The sequence below is a fragment of the Cynocephalus volans genome, chromosome 8, assembly GCF_027409185.1.
Source record: "Cynocephalus volans isolate mCynVol1 chromosome 8, mCynVol1.pri, whole genome shotgun sequence".
In the NCBI taxonomy this organism is placed as follows: domain Eukaryota; kingdom Metazoa; phylum Chordata; class Mammalia; order Dermoptera; family Cynocephalidae; genus Cynocephalus; species Cynocephalus volans.
Genome location: NC_084467.1, coordinates 41,536,844 through 41,555,977, shown reverse-complemented (window position 1 = coordinate 41,555,977; position 19,134 = coordinate 41,536,844). Strand labels below are relative to the sequence as shown.

At 34.5% G+C, this 19,134-nt stretch overlaps 1 protein-coding gene across 1 annotated transcript in view; it reads left to right on the top strand.

The window, feature by feature from the left end:
* The first annotated feature begins 13,465 nt into the window (after positions 1 to 13,465).
* AGBL4 (AGBL carboxypeptidase 4) overlaps positions 13,466 to 19,134 on the top strand; it is a 1,343,713-nt gene continuing 1,338,044 nt past the window's right edge. The window contains exons 1-2 of the mRNA XM_063105750.1: positions 13,466 to 13,475; positions 13,793 to 13,915. Of these exons, the coding sequence (XP_062961820.1) occupies positions 13,466 to 13,475; positions 13,793 to 13,915 (133 nt within the window). The remainder of the gene's footprint in view (positions 13,476 to 13,792; positions 13,916 to 19,134) is intronic.

Below are 19,134 nucleotides of genomic sequence, written 5' to 3'. Positions count from 1 at the left end.
ATGTGTTCCTTTAGTTTTGTGTTCTCATTTATTTATTAAACATTAGGAGTAGCTACTGTGTTGTAGATTTGAAGGCAGATTTGTTATTAAACTTTTTAAGTTTTTCAACTTCTCATCATTGAATATGGATCTCAGCTCACTCAACATGGTCATGATTCTCTTCCTATGTAAATACTGTTATTTGTTCCTGTCCTAAAATGTGATGCCTGAAATGGGCCAGTGTTCTTTATCTGTGGTCTGATTGGTACATAATGCATTAAAACTTGTTTTACATAATCAGGACAAATTACTTCTATTAATGTCATAAGTTGCATTAATTTTTTCTAATGTTGATCAACCATAACTTTTTTTTTTTTCACATTTCCTTCTATGAGGATGGACCAACATTTGTGCAATTGATTTTTTGTACAAGCTAAGTACAGGGCTCTGTGTTTATCTTTGCCAATTTGGTTCTAACATCTTTACTCATGAAGATTGTTTGAATCTTGAGTTGGATATCTGTCCTCATGGCTAGTCTTCTGTCCTTGAAAGACCTAAAAAAATTATGTAAAAAGCATTTATTTTTTGTAAGTCTTGAGCCTGTTTGAGTATCAGTTATTCCCAGAAAATGTGAGAATTTAATATTGCTATGTTTGCAGTTTGCTGATTCTTGATTTTTATACTCTTTTCTTTTATATTCACTTATTATCATTGATCCATTTACAAGAGAAATGTACTTCCAAGAATGAGATACAACAATTAGGGGAATTACGGCATCTAATTATTCAGTAAGCCTTGTGCATATCTCTCATTTTCATCTTCACTTTCCATCTGTGCTGCTTTTACTTTAGGTCAGACCCTCATGATCTCTCATCTAGACTATTGCTCCAGCCTCCCAACTATACTTTCTGTATAACCTCATTCCTCTCCAATCCATTGTTCATTTTACTGCCAGAGGGTTCTTTCTATTGTAGAAAGCAAATATTATAATTTCACTGCATAAGATCCATTTAATAATTTCAATTGTTTATGGGATAAAGTGTGCATTTTAAAATACACATAAAAAGGTTCTCCATAGTTTGACTTCTATATCTCTATGATGTTCTCTTGAATCTCTAGGCCTTTTATTTCAGAGCAAACTATCCTTTCAAGAACCTTAACTCCACACCTTGTCTGCCTTATGGGAACCGACTAAAGACTCAGTTCAAGTATCACGTGTTGCCTTTTCTATAGAAAAATTTTCTGGATTCTTTCTTCTTCCTTTCCCAACATAGGAGATTTATTCCTTCTTTTGTTAGGTCGTCATTCTACAATGTGTGTGTGTGTTTGTGTGTGTGTGTGTGTGTGTGTGTGTGTGTGTAAATATATATCAGAGAGTGTAAAACACTTTATTAAGCTTGTTTACTCCACCTCCCCTTCTACACTCCTTGCCAGAATATCCTAAAGCTTATTCATATCTGGATCTCCAGCACCTAGAATAGTGCCTAGCCCAGAGTGGGTACCCAGTGATTGCTGAGGGATATTTATGAGGCCCACCAGAACTTTTGATAGGCCACAGTGTATAGAACACTGTGCTGGAACTCTTTGAACATTGAATTCGGCAGATATAGGTTAGGAAAGCCAGCCAGATGTTGTTTTTAAGGGTTCTGTTTTTAGCATGTAAATTAAAATTTCATTTAGAAATACAAGTCTAATTTAGGAACTGCAAATGCAGTTGCAGAGCTTGACATGATTATATATGTAAATTCTCCAAAGGCTGATCTATAGTCATGCCTTCCTGAAACAGTGCAGTCTGTGTGGCAGGAGAATGGTCCGAAAGAGTCTGCATGACAGGGTGAACCGTCTCAGACTCATTGTTCCTCTAGCTCTCCTGCCTACCAGTTCATCTATTGTGATCAGCTCATCACCACAGAGGCAGCTTTCTCCTTTTTTCTCTGTGAAAGTGCTCTGGGCTCTAAGTCCCAAGGCTAGATTGCATTACTGTCCTGCTTTTATGTTTTTACTGCCTTTAAAATAAAAAATAAAATCTAACCTTCTTATAGCGTGCCATACAATGCCTTCCAAGATCTAGTTTCTGTTTTTCTCTGTCTAGACACACACCTTATTCCTCCATACATAATCTTCCTGGAACTCCTTTTTACATTTCTTTACCTGGCTGATTTTTTACATATTTTAAGGTAGTTCAGGTGGTATGACCTCCAGGAAGCTTTCTGTGAGGAAGGTATAGATTCTGCTGCTTTGTGTTCTTGTACAGTACCTTGAACAGTGTACTAAAAGTAGTATTTTACTGATTTATCTCTCCCACTAATATCTTTGAGGACAGCAACTTTTCAGACTTCTGTTTGTATTACCAGAACTTATCATAGTGGGTGAAGAGAAGTCATTAATAAAGGTTTTCTTAAATGAATTCATAACTCCATACCCATAGCCTAGGAGGTAATTTTAAAAATTACCCCCATTTGCTATAGAAAAGAAGAATATGCTTTTAAGAAATTCTTTCTTGATTGAATTTTCAATTAAACAACTATTTATTAAAATTGCTCTGTACCCAGGCATTTTCTAGTTCTACAGTGAATGTAGGTGTTTCTGTTTTATTTATTTATTTATATTTTTAATATTTATTTTGTAATTTATCATTATACGATGCAGATGTTTCTATTAATAGTAATCAAAGAATATGTAGTTTTTTGTACTATGGCTAGTATATAAGTGGAAAGTTAGTGCTTAACTTTAGCACTAAAAGTGAGCATTAAGGCATATGCGATTAACTGTAATACAAAATAAAAAAAGGTGTAAGTAGAGTTCTGTGTAAGACCAAGGGGGAGAGATTATTTACTGAAAAATGTTGGGGAATTGGATGGAAGCTACTCTTTTCTGTGAAAATGGACCAACCATTTCTTTTGAACAGCTGTGGGAAGAAAATAGAGAGGCTTAGGACCATAGTTTGGTGAATTTGGACTCATCCATGGTCATACACCCAGAAAGTAGCCAAACAAGAATTCAGTCTCAGGTTCATGTTTCTTCAAACACCATGCCACCAAACTACACTTTCTATACTGAATTTTCCTGCCTGGCAGAAAGAGAACATTTTTTTTATTATATATTTTATTATTTTCAGTATAGTCCGTATCTAGATGACAGTGTTAAATATTGTATATTCTTATTCTTTTATTGAGTGATGGATTGATTTACAGTGTATGTTTCTTATATATTATCCTTAGTTCTGAGCACAAGATAAGGGTGAGTGTGAAAATAGATCTTCAATACATATTTTGTAATTGAAACATCCTGTGATTGATTGTAGCTTAACAAACACGATGTCTCATTTGTGTTGTAGATGTATGTGCCTACAGAAGATTAGGGTATGTGTATTTGGGAAATTATTATTAAAAATTTTTTTTCTGTTTTGTGAGTTCTTGCAGTATATATCGTAAATATATTTACAATGAGAACAAATGTGGAAAGATTTTATAAAATGCTCAGATGAAACTGTCTAATGGGTACTAGTTCACTGAGATTAAAGCCCCCATATGTATAGGTTCTCTTTCCTAAAACATCCTTAAGTAGAAATTTTAGATTTATTTTCTTGGCTGAGAATTGGTGGGTTAAGTCTTATCTTCAATGTAATTTTCTCTCAAAATTATGAAGTCCTGGAAATATGGCTTTATAGTGGAACTTTTGACAGATCCCTTTAACTGCATGTCACTTGTATATAGAGGTAATTTGTTACATCTTGGAAGGTGTTTTATCCTGTGAGGTGGAATACATGTTCTATATAAAGGTCAGTTTTAATTAATAAGCTGTTTTCCTCATTTTTGACCAATATGAATTGCTCATAACTTTTGTGTGAAGTAGTTTTCAATGGAAAAATAAAACAAATTGAGATTTTTGTCACATCCGTCAGCATCATAAACCATTTAAATGTCAAAAATTCTACACAGTCCTGAAGTCTATTTCTAGATGTCTTGGCAAACCTATTTATCAGAGTGAAGTAAGATACAATTATCATATTATTTTACCAGGTACATGCTACATCTATAGATATACATCTTTGTCCCTCTACTCCAAAATATACTCATAATTTTTATTGCTAAATATTTATTATCCACGTGGTATTTTTCAAAGGCTGTAGAACCATTGTTAGCAAGGTATATAAATAATATTCAGGTTTAGATCTTTACTTTTTTAAAGATAAATCTCAATTGTTTTATTTATCTTTTGTCTCTAACTTCCGTAAATTGAATTGATGAGTTACTCTGTCTCTACGTTTGGAGACAAATATTTGACACACCATGATAAGGATGTTTTAGTGTATAGCTTAACTGGATGTTGAAGTATTCAGTGTTTACTTCAAAGACAAGACTTTCACGAAGATGTTCTTCATGGATTTCAATTTAAATTATTCCCTTTCTTTTCTGAATTTTCCCTTATACATTATGGAATTGAATCATTTATTCTTTTTGTTAAATACACTTATTTCAAGATGCAGGTGCTTTAATAATAATGCCAATAGTAATGATAATGACAATAATAATAATCAATTATTTATTAAGTAAATACTACATTCTAGGTGATTTACATATATTTTTGTTACCCTCGGAACAACATTGCAAGATAAGGAAACAGACTCAGAGAGGTGAAATTACTTAACAAAGGTTATATTGCTGTGCATATGTAAGTTAGGTGGATTAAATCTCAAATCTATGTGATTGTGAAATCTAAATTCTTACTACTAATTCATGCTGTCTTAGCTAAATGTGGGGTATTTTAAAATAAGAGTAAAGAGTTTGAAACTGAAAATCTGGGTGAAAACAGCTATGTGAAAATAAGATGCACAGAAGAAATTAAAAGTAATTATTCCATAGCAATGGTAACTCTGCCACCTTGGGTTATTTTGTACTACTGTAAATGCCATTATTTTTAACGGTTTCATGTGCATGTAGAATGTAATTGAGATATGATTTCTCTGAGAATAGTAACTGCATTTCCCACCTCTTACATTTAAATCTTCAACCTATTATATTTGAATTAACATTGCAGGCTATTCCGTACCCTCTTCTGTCTGTGTGTCAGTATATGCATGTTTTGTGGTGTCTTGCTTTCTTTGACTGTTTGTTCTCATTATATCATAACTTTGTCTTAGTAAACTGTAAATGTAAATTTGCTGTTTGTTCTTCTGATGAATTTAAAATATAATACATGTCCTCTTTGCTCTCAACAGATAAGCAATAACAATAGTCAATATTCATATCAAACTTTGTTCCTTAAAGTCCTTTTATATTTTAGTAATTCAATGAATATGTATGGATTACTAATGTGCAAATTATTGTGTCATACCTAGGGTGGAGAGAGAGAAAGTATTGATAAAAAGGACATTAGACTCTTTTGATGAGAAACCATAATAATTGGGGTTAAAAAAAACACACATAATTACAAAAGAAAAAAGCTGTAATGAAGGTATAAATGATGTGCCATGGGAACACAGAGGAGCAATGATTATCTTTGCGTGCGGAAGTCAGGTGAGACTTCTCAGAGGAGGAAATGCCATCTCCATGACATTTCATGCAGGTCTAAAAGTTCAGTGGGATTTCTCCACAAGAAAAAGTGGGGATATGCATATTTCCAGGTATATGAAAAACATAATAAAGTGTTCCAATATTTGAACTTGTGTGTAGAATCACTATAAATATAACTGCAACAAATGTTGCCTGATATAGGAGTGTTGTATTAATAGGTCAAATACAATAAGTGACAGTGCTGTTGCTAACATTATTTACTAAAATGGTGATACTTTTGGATAAAATTATGCACAAATCAGCTATAACCTTTCCTTGATTTACATGTTAGTTGTATTCTGGAAAAAATCAGTGTTTATTAAAGTCATTCAGAATACTTTGGATTTATGTCTACACAGAGATAGTAAGCTCACATTATTATAAATAGGAGTTTTGCACACGTGAATGTCTGTTGGGACATTTGGAAGTTTTATAGGACTCTCTTCTGCTTTGTAGTACATCTAGCATCCCAGGTCCATTCCCCCGCACCCAACCTGAACCAAATCTGTGATCTTTGATCATTATTAAAACAAAAAATGCCTCAACAAATTTCTAAAAAGTCCCCTAGGCAAATTGCTCAACATTGATAACCACTTCAAGACAACAATTAAAATAATAACAGAACTAACTAAAATTGTTAGAGAAGTAGAGAATAATGTACATAAATCGTTTCCTTATCTTTCCATAGCAGAGTGTCAGTAGATACTATTTGATGTTGGTAAATTAAGATATAGTTGTATAAAGATGATGTGTAGAATAATACCTGAGAAACTAAAAAAAAAAAAAAAGGAAAGAAATGGTTATGAGCATTTGCATCTAGAGAATGAGAATAGGTTTTTAAAGGGGTATGACTTACAAGTAATTTTACCTTTATTTCAATATACTCATATATACTTTTATTTTTTAAATATATTTTTATCAAAACATAATTGATTGTACATATCTGTGGTGTACAGGGTTGAATATCAGTACCTGTGTGCAATATGTGATGCTCAAGTCAGGATAATTAGTATATTTAACATTACACAATGTAATCATTTTTGTGCCCTTAACCAATTTCTCCTCAACCTCCTCTACCTCCCCTTTTCCCACCTCTAGTAGCCGCAGTTCTGTTCTCTTCTTTTGAAAGTTCTATGAATTATTGATTGTAGTATTTTTCTTTATTTCTTATTTATTTATTTAGCTTCCACTTTTGAGTGAGGACATGGTATTTCTCTTTCTGGGCCTGGATTATTTCACTGAACTTAATTTTCTCTAAGTTCAACCATGTTGCTCTGAATGGCAGAATTTCATTATTTTTATGGCTGAGTAGTATTCCGTTGTGTATATATAACAAATTTTCCTTATCCACTCATACGTCAATGGACATGTAGGTTGGTTTCATATACTGGCTATTGAAAATAGAGTTGTGATAAACATGGGAGTGTAGGTATCCCCTCAACATGATGATTTCCATTCCTTTGGGTATATACCTAGAAATGGGATTGCTGGATTGTATGGCAGTTCTGACAAGATCCGGCGCGTTCAGGGTGATATGGCCGGTAGACTGGATTGTATGGCAGTTCTATCTGTAGTTGTTTGAGAAACCTCCATACTGTTTTCCATAATGGCTACACTAATTTACAGTCCCACCAACAGTGTAGGAAGTTTCCCCTTTCTCTGCATCGTTACCAGCATTTGTTATTCTCTCTCTTTTTGATAATAGCCAGTCTAACTGGTGTGAGATGATATCAGTGTGGTTTTGATTTGCATTTCCCTGATGCACAGTGACATTGAGCATTTTTTCATGTGTCTGTTGAGCATTTGTATATCTGCCTTGGCAAAACACCTATTCAACTCCTTTGCCCATTTTTTAAAATCTGGTTACTTATTTTCTGTTAAGTTGTTTGAGTTATTTGCATATTCTGGATATTATTCTCTTGTCAAATGCAGTTTGCAAATATTTTCTCTCATTCTGTAGGTTGCCTATTTGCTCTGTTGTTTCTTTTGCCATGAAGAAGATTTTTAGTTTGATATAATCTCATTTATTATTTTTTTTGTTGTTGCCTGTGCTTTTGCAGTTTTATTCATAAAGTCATTGCCCACATACTAAAGTGTTTCCCCTACATTTTCTTTTAGGAGTTTTATAGTTCCATGTCTTACTTATGTCTTTAATTTATCTTGAGTTGATTTCAGTATATGGCATGAAGTACCAATCTAGTTTCATTCTTCTACATATGGATATCCAGTTTTCCCAGCACCATTTATCAAAGAGGCAATCTTTTCCCCAATAGTATGTTCTTGTTGCCTTTGTCAAAGATCAGTTGGCTGTAAGAATGTGGGTTGATTTCTGGGTTCTTTATTCTGTTTTATTGGTTTGAGTGTCTGTTTTTATGTCAGTGCCATGCTGTTTTGGTTACTATAGCTTTGTAGTATAATTTGAAGTCACGTAGTGGTTTTTTCTTTTTCCTTTTTCTCTTTTTTCTCTTTTTTTCTCAGTATTGGTTTGGCTATTCAGGACTTTTTTTGTGTTCCATATGAATGTTAGAACTATTTTTTCTGTTTATGTGAAGAATGTCATTGGCAATTTGATGGTGATTGCATTGAACCTGTAGATTGCCTTGGGCACTATGGACATTTTTACAATGTTAATTCTTTCTATCTGAGAGTGTGGAATGTCTTTCTATTTTTTTGTGTACTCTTTAATTTCTTTCAGCAGTAAATTTGTAGTTCTCATAGAGATCTTTTATCTCCTTGGTTAAATTGACTCCTAGGTATTTCAGTTTTTGGTGACTATTGAAAATGGGCTTACTTTCTTGATTCTTTTTCTGTCAGTTCATTATTGGAATATTAAAATGCTACTGATTTTTGTCTGTTGATTTTGTATCTTGCAGCTTTACTGAAATTGTTAATCAGTGCTGAGAATTTTTTTGTAGAATCTTTAGGTTTTTCCGTATATAGGATCATAGCATCTGCAGAGACAATTTGACTTTGTTTTTTTCCAATCTGGTTGCCCTTTGTTTCTTTATCTTGCCTGAGTACTCTGGTTAGTACTTCCAATACTATGTCAAATAGAAGTGGTGAGAGTGGGTTTTAATTTGCATTTCCCTGAAGATTTAGTGATTATGAGCATTTGTTCATGTGCTGATTTGAATGTCTTCTTTTGAGAAATGTCTGTTCAGATACTCTGTCCATTTTTAAGTTGGGTTATTTTTCTGCTGTTGAGTCGTTTGAATTCCTTATATATTTTGGTTATTATACTCTTGTCTGATATGTTTGCAAACACTATCTTCCATTTTCTAGGTTTTTATTTCACTTTGTTGATAGTGTCCCTAACTGTGCAGAAGATTTTTAGTTTGAAGTGGTCCCATTTGTGTATTTTTGCTTTAGTTATCTGTGGCTTTGTAGTCTTGCTCCAAAAAGCCCTGCTCACTCCCTTTTTGTGTAGTGTTTTCTGTATGTTTTCTTCTAGTAGTTTCATAGTTTCAGGTCTTAAGTTTAGGTTTTTAATCCATTTTGAACTGATCTTTGCATATGGTGAGTGATGGGGGTCTAGTTTCAGTCTTCTGCATGTGTATATCCAGTTTTCATAGCACCACTCATTTAAGAGGCTGTCCTTTCCCCACTGTATATTCTTGGCACCTTTTTTGAAAATCAGTTGACTGTGAGTGTGTGGGTTTATTTCTGCCCTCTCTATTCTGTTACATTGGTCTATTTGTCTATTTTTATGCCAGTACACTGCTGTTTTGTTGACTATAGCTTTATAGTCTATTTTGAAGTTAGGAAGTGTGATGCCTTCAACTTGATACTTTTTGTTCAATATTACTTTAGCTATATTGCATCTTTTGTGGTTCCATACAAATTTTAAGATGGATTTTTATATTTCTGTGAAGAATGTCAGTGGTATTTTGATAGAGACTTCACTGAATAGGTAGATTTCTTTGGGTGATATGGATATTTTGACTATGTTAGTTCTTCCAATCCAAGAACATTGGCTATCTTTCCATTTACTTGTGTCCTCTTCAATTTTTTTTTTTTTTAGCCAATGCTTTATAGTTTTCATTGTCAGATCTTTCACCTCCTTGGTTAAATTTATTCCTAGGTATTTCACTTTTTTGGTACCTATTGTGAATGGCACTACTTTCTTGATTTCTTCTTCATCTATTTTGTTATTGGCGTACAGGAAGGCTATTGATTTTTTCTTGTTGCTTTTGTATCCTGACACAATACTGAATTCATTTATTAGTTCTAGTAATTATTTAGTGAAGACTTTAGGGTTTTCTGTATGTAGGATCATGTCATCTGAAAATAGGGATATTTGACTTTCTTCTTTCTAATTTGGATGCCCTTTATTGCTTTCTTTTTGCCTGATTGCACTGGCTAGACCTTCCAGTACTATGGTAAATAAGAGTGGGGAAAGTGGACATTCATATCTTGTTCCAGTTCTTAGAGGAAATGCCTCCAGTTTTTGTTCATTCAGTATGATATTAGTTGTGGGTTTGTTGTATATGGCCTTTATTGTGTTGAGGTACATTCCTTCTACACCTAATTTGTTGAATGTTTTTATCATGAAGTGGTGTTGTATTTTGTCAAATGCTTTTTACACATCTATGGGAATGATCATATGGTTTTTAACTTTCATTCTGTTGATGTGATGTATCACATTTGTTGATTTGCATATGTTAAATCATCCTTGCATCCCTGGGAAGAATCCACATGATCTTTTAAATGTGTTGTTGGGTTCTGTTTGCTAGTATTTTTAAGCATCTTCACATCTGTGTTCATTAGGAAGATTGGTATGTGGTTTTCTTTTTTTTGTTGTGTCTTTTTCCTGTTTTGCTATGAGGTTAATGTTGGCCTCCTGGAATGAATTTGAAAGTATTCCCTCCTCTTCAATTTTTTGCAAGAGTTTGAGATGAATGGATATTAGTTCTTCTCTAAATGTTGGGTAAAATTTACCAGTGAAGCCATCAGATGCTGAAGTTTTCTTTTTTGGGAGACTTTTTATTAGTGCTTCAATGTTATTACTTGTTTATTGGCCTGTTTAGGTTTTCTAGTTTTTCATGATTCAGCCTTGGTAAATTGTAGTGTCTAGGAATTTACCCACATTTTCTAGGTTTTCTAGTTTGTTTGTAGTAGTCTGCTATTATTCTTTGTATTTCTGTTTTATCAGTTGTAATGTCTCCTTTTTCATTTCTGATTTTATTTCTTTGAGCCTTCTCCCTTTTTTTCTTTGTTAGAAGTCAATGTTTTTTTTTTTATATCTTTGAAGAAATAACTCTTTGTTTCACTGCACTTTTGTGTTATTTTAATCTCTAATTCATTTATTTCTGTTCTGGTCTTTGTTCTTTCTCTCCTTGTACTGATTTTTGGATTGGTTTGTGCTTGTTTTTCCATCTCCTTCAAGTACAACGCTAGGTTGTTTATTTGAAGTCTTTCTTTTTGATGTAGGCATTAATTGCTATAAACTTTCCTCTTATAGCTGCTTTTCCTGTATCCCATAGGTTCTGGTACATTTTGTTTTCATTTTCACTTGTCTGCAGGAATTTTTAAATTTCCTTTTTGACTTCTTCTTTGACTCATATCTTTGTTGAGGAGCATGTTGTTTAGTTTCCATATATTTATATGTTGTTTAGTGTCCCTTTTGTTGTTGATTGCTAGTTTTATTCCATTGTGGTTGGACGAAGTAGTTGATGTGATTTCAATTTCTTTTTTAATTTGTTGAGACTTGTTTTGTGATCTAACATATGGTATAATCTAAAGAATGTTCCACGTGCTGCTGAGAAGTATGTGATTCTGAAGTAGTTGGATGAAATATTTTATATTTGTCCATTAGGTCCATTTGTCCTAGAGTGGAGATCAATTATGATGTTTCCTGGTGTAATTTTCTGTTTGGATGATCTGCCCTTTGGTGAAAGTGTGGTATTAATGTCCGCAACTATTATTGTGTTACAGTCTATTTCTCCCATGAAGTCTATTAATAATTGCTTTAATAACTGGGTGCTCCAGAGTTGGGTGCATATATATTTAGAATTTTTTTTATCCTCTTATTGAATTGATCCCTTGATCATTATATAATGACCTTCCTTATCTTTTTTTACTTTTCTTGGCTTGAAGTCTATTTTATCTGATATAAGTATAGCTCGTCCTGCTCTTTTTTGGGTTCCATTTGCATGGGATATCTTTTTCCATTCCCTCACTTTCATACAGTGTGTATCGTTATAGGTGCCTATGCTATCGGCAGCATACTGTTGGTTTTGGTGTTGTCATTTATTGAGACACTATCTTTTAATTGGAGCATTTAATCCATTTACATTTAGATTTATTTTGATATATGGGGCCTTGTTACTGCCATTTTGTTACTGTTTTCTGGCTGACTTTTGGACCCTTTTTTCTCTTTTTTTCAGTCATACTGCCTTCCTTTTTGATTCAGTGGTTTTCTCTAGCAGTATATTTTGACTCCTCACTATTTGTTTTTAGTATGTCTTCTATTTTTTTGTGTGTTATGTTTACCATGATGCTTACAAAAACATGTTATAATTATAGCAAATTATTTTAGACTAATAACAACTTAATTTTTATATCTAAAACAAAAAAGAAAGAATCTAAAGCCAACTCTACACTTTGGCATCATTCCCCCCTGGGTTTTGGACATTTTGTTGTTTCACATTATATCTTTTAATAATGACTATCTCTATGGTTGCTTTATATGTTAGTGTCTTATTAGTTTTTTTCCTTTAGTCTTCATATTAAGGATGTAAGTGGTTTATTCACCACCCTTATGAAACTGGAGTAATTTGAGTATGTCTGTGAATTTACTTTACTAATGAATTATGTATCTTTAAGTGTTTTCCTGTAGCTACTTAGCATCATCTTCTTTCAGACTGAAGAACTCTCTGCAGCATTTCTTGTAAGGCAGGTCTAGTGTTGATGAATTCCCTTTGGTTTTGTTTGCCTGGGAAAGACTTTATTTCTCCTTCAAATTTGAAAGCTAGTTTTGGTGGATAGAGAATTCTTGACTAATATTCTTTTTCCTTCAGCGCTGTGAGAAATAAATGTTTTTGGCCATTTAATCACTTCCAGTTCTTATGAAGTCACATACCTCTGGGCTGTGTGGAAATTTTGGCCCAGAGCCGAGTCTTTCCAGCAAACTGCATCTCCTGCAGTTCTATCAGCCCAAACAGTCTCCATTGAGCGGACTGGCTTCTGGGTGGTTCCTTTCATCAGTTGGCTATGGATCCTCACTCCTATATGGGTTGATGGGAACCCTGTCAGTGGTCTCGCTGGCCTAGAGGTTGGTATGGTATGCTCCAAGGCCCTCTTCTTCCCTGCAGACTCCAGGCAACTTCATGCAAAGGGCTCGGCTTGGCTTTTACTGGCTCCTGCTTTGCATCCTATAGCTTTTACACATTTCTCCCAAGGCCATCCCTGAAGTGGTCAGGACTTGAAACAGCTGGAGCATGTTTATTCTTCCTGTTGCCATGGCTCCTTCCACTTTCATGAATTTGTGGGTCTCTCCTATTCTTTCTCCAGCTCCAGTGGTCCCAAATTCATGGTCTTTCCTTTTTAATGGTTGTAAACTGGTTAACTATAGGGGAGAGTGAGGCTGGGGATCATCTATTCTGCCATTTTCGTGACATCACCTTCAGTTTTTGGAATGTTTCTTCTTGTTAAGGTGAAAGTGATGTTCTTTCCATTTTTCTACATCCTACATAGAAGTGAATCTTTTAAGAACTTTTTAAAATTAGTGTTCCTTTTAGGAAACAGAACTTCTATGCTAATTCAGTGGTTCTCAAATTGTTTTTGGTGATGGGATCTTTGGAAGTCATAATGCAATTCGTAGAACTATTGCTATACTCAAAACATTTGAATATAGATTTGTGATAAGTTAGATACATTACCATTTATTAAATAGTTGATGCAGTTTAATGAATATCTTTTGGATTTCAGCAATGATACTAGGTATATTTTATATCTAATTTTCATAACACAACTTTGGAAGATGGATTTTCTATTCCCTTTTTATATTTGGGAAGAACTGAGGCTTAAATGTATTAGCTTTGAGTTACAGATAAAGAGTTGAGATTTAAACGTATATCTTCCTGGTTTCAAAATGTATCCTTTTTCCACTCTACCACAGTGTGTAATTAATTTCTTTTTGCCTGGATAAGCACTCAGTGATTGGGAGGGGGGTAAATTAATGGAAAAATTGTATTGGACTTCTGTTGATAAGTACACTTTGATTTCTGTTTAACATGAGTCAATTTTTTAAAAAATAGGCAATGACATGGGAAATGATGATGCCATTGGAGGGAATGTGAGCAAATACATAGTGTTTCCTACTGGATACTCTGGACAGCCCAAGAAAGGACATCTTATCTTTGATGCTTGCTTTGAAAGTGGTAAGTATATTACAGGCCTTTGTCACTGAGCTTGTCTGGTGAAAATTTTTTTCAGAATCTGATTCCGTCCGATATTTCAGTGTGATTCAACTCATTTAATATTTTACCATAATGGAAAAAGTTATCAGGAAAAAATTAATTTTGAAGGAATTAACCTGGAAGTGCTGCATTTTTGTTGTTATAAATGATTGAAAGTATAATTGATGGTGATATTAATGAACATTTATATAGCACCTTATACTTTACAAACTACTAGGTATTATTTATTTTGGGATATAACTGGTATGATTTGACTATATTATAAACTATGATTTACTGACTGTCTACTATGTACCTGGTTTTGTATGACATTCTCACAGAACTTTGTATTTGTGAGAGAGAAGGTATCTGTATTAAAAAAAATTAAAGAACAAATTCAATTAAACACAAACAAAAAACCAAAAGTAGCATTGCATCATAATTGATAAATGCTGTGGGTATTCTGAAAGGGGAGATCTGGACTTGATTGTGTATTCCCATCCAGTAAGTAGTAGGTCTTATTAACCTCTTATGTCCTGAGCATCATAGTCTGAATGGCACAGAGTAGGTACTTAGAATATGTTAAAAATATTGATGAAAAGGTAAACCTAATTTTACTTTATGAATAATTGTTAATTTTCTTTGGTTCTCAATAATGTTCATGTGTGTGTGTTTGTGTGTGTGTGTGTGTGTTTGTGTAACTGAAGGGACCTACCAGTATCAGTTATGTGACAGTTCTCTGAGCCCTAAAAATATTGGTTGTATTAGTTTAATAGAGCTGATGTAACAAAGCATTTCCCCTTTTTATAAAGATGTGAGCAATATTGGATTACGACTTACTCTAACGACCTCATTTTAATTTGATTGCCTCTATAAAGTCCTTATCTCCAAGTAAAGCCATATTCTGAGGTACTGGGGTAAACCCCCAACATGTGGATTTTTGAGGGCATATAATTCAACCCATTAAACAGTATTATAGCATTGTATTTACAGTGAACCCTGAATACTGTCCACATAATTAGGAACAATGTCTTCTGTTTTCTTTGAATCTTGTACCAGTTACTTGTCTGGGCTATACTTGGTGACTAGAAACTATCTGTGATTCTTTTGATTCTCAGTAAAAGACCTGAAGGCCCTTTACAATAATAACTCTGTGAGAATAGGGATTATGTTCGTTTTAAAGATTAAGTGTTGTTATCTATAGCCTGAAACAATCCAGATTCCTTCCCCCGGACGTCTTTTCCTTAACCATACATTGCTTATCAAAAAGCTTAGTACCAGAAATTGCACAATCTGAACACATAATCACCAAATGAATAATGTGTATTTTACCAACAGTATATGAACAATTGCTTATATCAACTAGATCTGTGCTAGTAATGAACGAGCCTTGCAGTATAGTAGAGTGGCTAGGCGTGAGGCTGAAGTTCAAATCCCCTGGCTTGGAAAATGAGCCACAGTTCTCTTACCATTTAATGGAGAATGATACCTGCCTCACATGTTAATTGAAATGTGTATATGTTTATATATAATGAGACATTTAATAAATATATACATATATATGTTTTTCCTTTTTTTAAAAAGTTAAGCCACCTTACCAAAATGTAAACAAAATAATAATATTTTAAAAAATAGGTCAATGAGGATGTCTTAGACTCTTAGAAGACTCATCAGAATTTAGGGGCTCAGTGACCCCAGCTTCATCAAGGTCTTCCCACACATCCATATCCCTACTTACAGGATCCCATTCTTTCTCAATCAGTGTCCTCATTTTAACAGTATAAACCCGACCAGGCTAGGACTTCAACTTACATGGCGTATTAGTCTCTTTCTCTTGCTTATAACAAAATACCTGGAACTGGGTGACTTATAAAGAAAACAAACTTTATTGCTTATAGTTTCAGAGTCTGGGAGGTTCAAAGTCCAGGGAACATATCTGGTGAGGTGACTCTACAGCAATGCCTGGTGTCACATGGTGAGACTGGTTGGGCAGAGGGAGAGAGAATTCCTCATGCACCCTCTTTTTAAAGCCCTCAGAACCAGCATGACCCTGACCACCATTATTAATCCATTCACTATGGCATGGTCCTATAATTAAATCACCTCTTCAAGGCCCCACTTTTCAATTACCATGATAGGATCTCCCATCCTCTTAACACTGTCACAGTGGGTTTCAAGTTTTTGGGGTACACTCAATCCAAGTTGCATGGTAATTCAGCCAGTGATATGATGAGGTTTCGCATTTGATTTTTAGCAATTTCAGCCTGTGGCTAGTTTACAGGAGATAAGGGTGTCCTTCAGGGCACATATAGAAGCTCTTCCTTTGTTTTTTTTTGACCGGTAAGGGGATCGCAACCCTCAGCACTGTGCCGTCCGTGCCACACTCAGCCAGTGAGCGCACCGGCTATCCCTATATAGGATCTGAACCCGCAGCCTCAGCGCTACCAGCGCCTCACTTTCCCGAGTGAGCCACGGGGCCAACCCTAGAAGCTCTTCTTAGGTCAATTATGTGGTGTTTAAACTTGCAATTCAAATTCCTGAGCTCATCTCCCCACCCCACCTTTTTAAAACTACATTGTTGATGTTAGGAGCAACCAACTAATGTCACTGTGTTGTTAGTTTTCCAAAAATGTTTTAAAGTATGGTATACAGAGTCACCTAGCTCCTTGATTCATAAAATTGGTTGATTAGGAGTATCCAGTCAGGCATTTTGCATTATTTGTATAAACAGTTCATGCCATGGACTAACAGTGTTCTCTTTGCTAATGGAAATAGTGTCATTAGCATGTTTAAATCTAATCAGATTAGAGATCCAATTCCAGAAACCCCAGAACCAATTTGGAAAATGCTTTCTTAATATTCTGTTCTTCTAGAACCACTGTCAGTACTAAAGTCTCTATTAGTCAGGTTTCTCCAGAGAAGCAGAACATAGATATATAAAGAGATTTATTATGAGGGATTGGCTCATGCAACTATTGAGGCTGAGAAGTCCCATGATCTGTCATGTGCAAGCTGTATGTGTCTCATAGTTCTGGAGGCTTAAAGTCTGAGATCAGGGTGTTACATATTCCACAACTCTGAAAGAAAAGCAATGTTTCTGAAGGCTTGTCTGAAGGCAGGGTAATTCATCCACATGAATCAATAGTCCCCATTCACTGAAACTATTAATCACCTTACTCCTTCTCAGTAAGTTTAGATTCACCCTCAGTATGCTTTTCAGTAGCTCAAAGTTGCACACAAGAGAAAAACCCCTGTGACATACCTGTTTTAGATATTCTAAAATAAATCTTTGAATTAAATTAGATCAGATGAATGCTGCATATGTGTATTAGTCCATTTCTATTGCTTTTAACATAAATACCTGAAACTGGGTAATTTGTAAGAAAACAAAATTTATTGCTTGCAGTTTTGGAGTCTGGGAAGTCCAAAGTCTAGGGAATACATATGGTGAAGGTCTTGGTGGTGACAGTAAGACAGCAGGGGTCTCAGATGACAGAAAGTGGCGGAGCAGAGAGAGAGACTCTCACATGCTCTCCTTTTAAAGCCCTGAGAACCATGCCCATGGCCACCATTAATAATCCATTAATCAGGGCATGGTGCTCAGAATCCAATCACGTCTTCAAGGCCCCACCTTTCCATTACCATAGTAGGATTTCCCACCCTCCTAATAGTGACAGTGGGGATCAAGCTTCTAATACATAAAACTTGGGGGACACAATTCAGTACATATCAGTATGTCAAACAAATTGTTTTAAGTGGCAACTAAATTGCTTTTACTAAAATGACCTTTAGCATTATTCCTTCAGCCTATGTTGAGGGATGTTACAAGATACATCCCTATGAAATGCATTGTTGTAAATACAAGTAGGATAGTAGAGATATTGTTGAAGATGCTGTTCATCACATTTCAGTATCTACTTTAGGAAGCCAACAGGAAGGAATTCTGTCAGCTTTCAGTACCTGGTTTATTTTTATCTTCTGACGCTGGATGCCAGAAAATTCATGGTTAAATTTGTTGTCTACCTATAGCAAATTTATAGAGCTTCATATCATGCATTTTGTATACTCATCCAACTGAATTTCCTTTTGCTGTTTCCCCTGTGATGGCTAATTTTGTGTCAACCTGACTTGATCAAGGGATGCCCAGATTAAACATTATTTAATGTGGGTGTGTCTATCATGGTGTTTCTGGATGAGATTAGCATTTAAATCAGTGGATTTAGTCTAAAGTAGATTGCCCTCCCAGTGTAGGTGGGCATCCACCAATCTGTTGAGGCCCCCATAGAACAAAAAGGCAGAGGAAGGAGGAATTCACCCCTTTTTGCTTCCTTCCTGCCTGCTTGAGCTGGGACATTGGTCTTCTCCTTCCCTTGGACTAGGATTATACCATCAGTTTATCTGGTTCTCAGGTCTTAGGTATCACAATGGAATTAGATCACTGGCTTTTCTAAATAGCCTCCTGAGGGTGCTTTTTACTTCTCACAAAAACCTTCTGAGGTATTATATCTCTCTTGGTAGATAAGGAAACTGAGGTTCAGAGATTTATTTTTCCCTAAATTGCATGATTCTCAAGTGGTGGAGTTGAATTTGAGAATTTTCTGGCTCTAAAGGCCATACTTTCAACCGTTGCATATACATACTACCTCATTACTGGTTAGTTTAGGACATAAATAATAGATGTATTGTTCAAAATTTATCATTAAGTGCCAAGATATATGGGACAAAGTTTTTTTTTGATAAAAAAAATGATAAATCTTTTACCTGTTTTCAGATAAGCCATCCAAACAATTAAATACTATTCTTGGTTATGATAATATGTAATTGAGTGTTATTTCATGATTGACATAAATATGTTTCTTGAATATAAGAAGTACAATTTATTCTTTAATGGATTAGCTTGAGAGAATTTAATATGTTGTATTAAATTACTATGGCATGAAAAATGGTCAGAATAATAAAGCTATGGATCAGATATTTACATACCATTTCAAAACAATGGAATGAAAACTTAAAACTTTTATTTTCCATTAGAACATTTATTTCCCCAATGGAACTTTGCAGCATTTACTCAACCTCAGGTAGTAATTCTGGCACATGTATAATATCATTTCATGGTGTGAAAATATGACAGATACTTTTCTGGGTATAGTTGCATGTGTCAGTATCAGTCCTTAGAACAATCCTACAATGTATGAACCTTA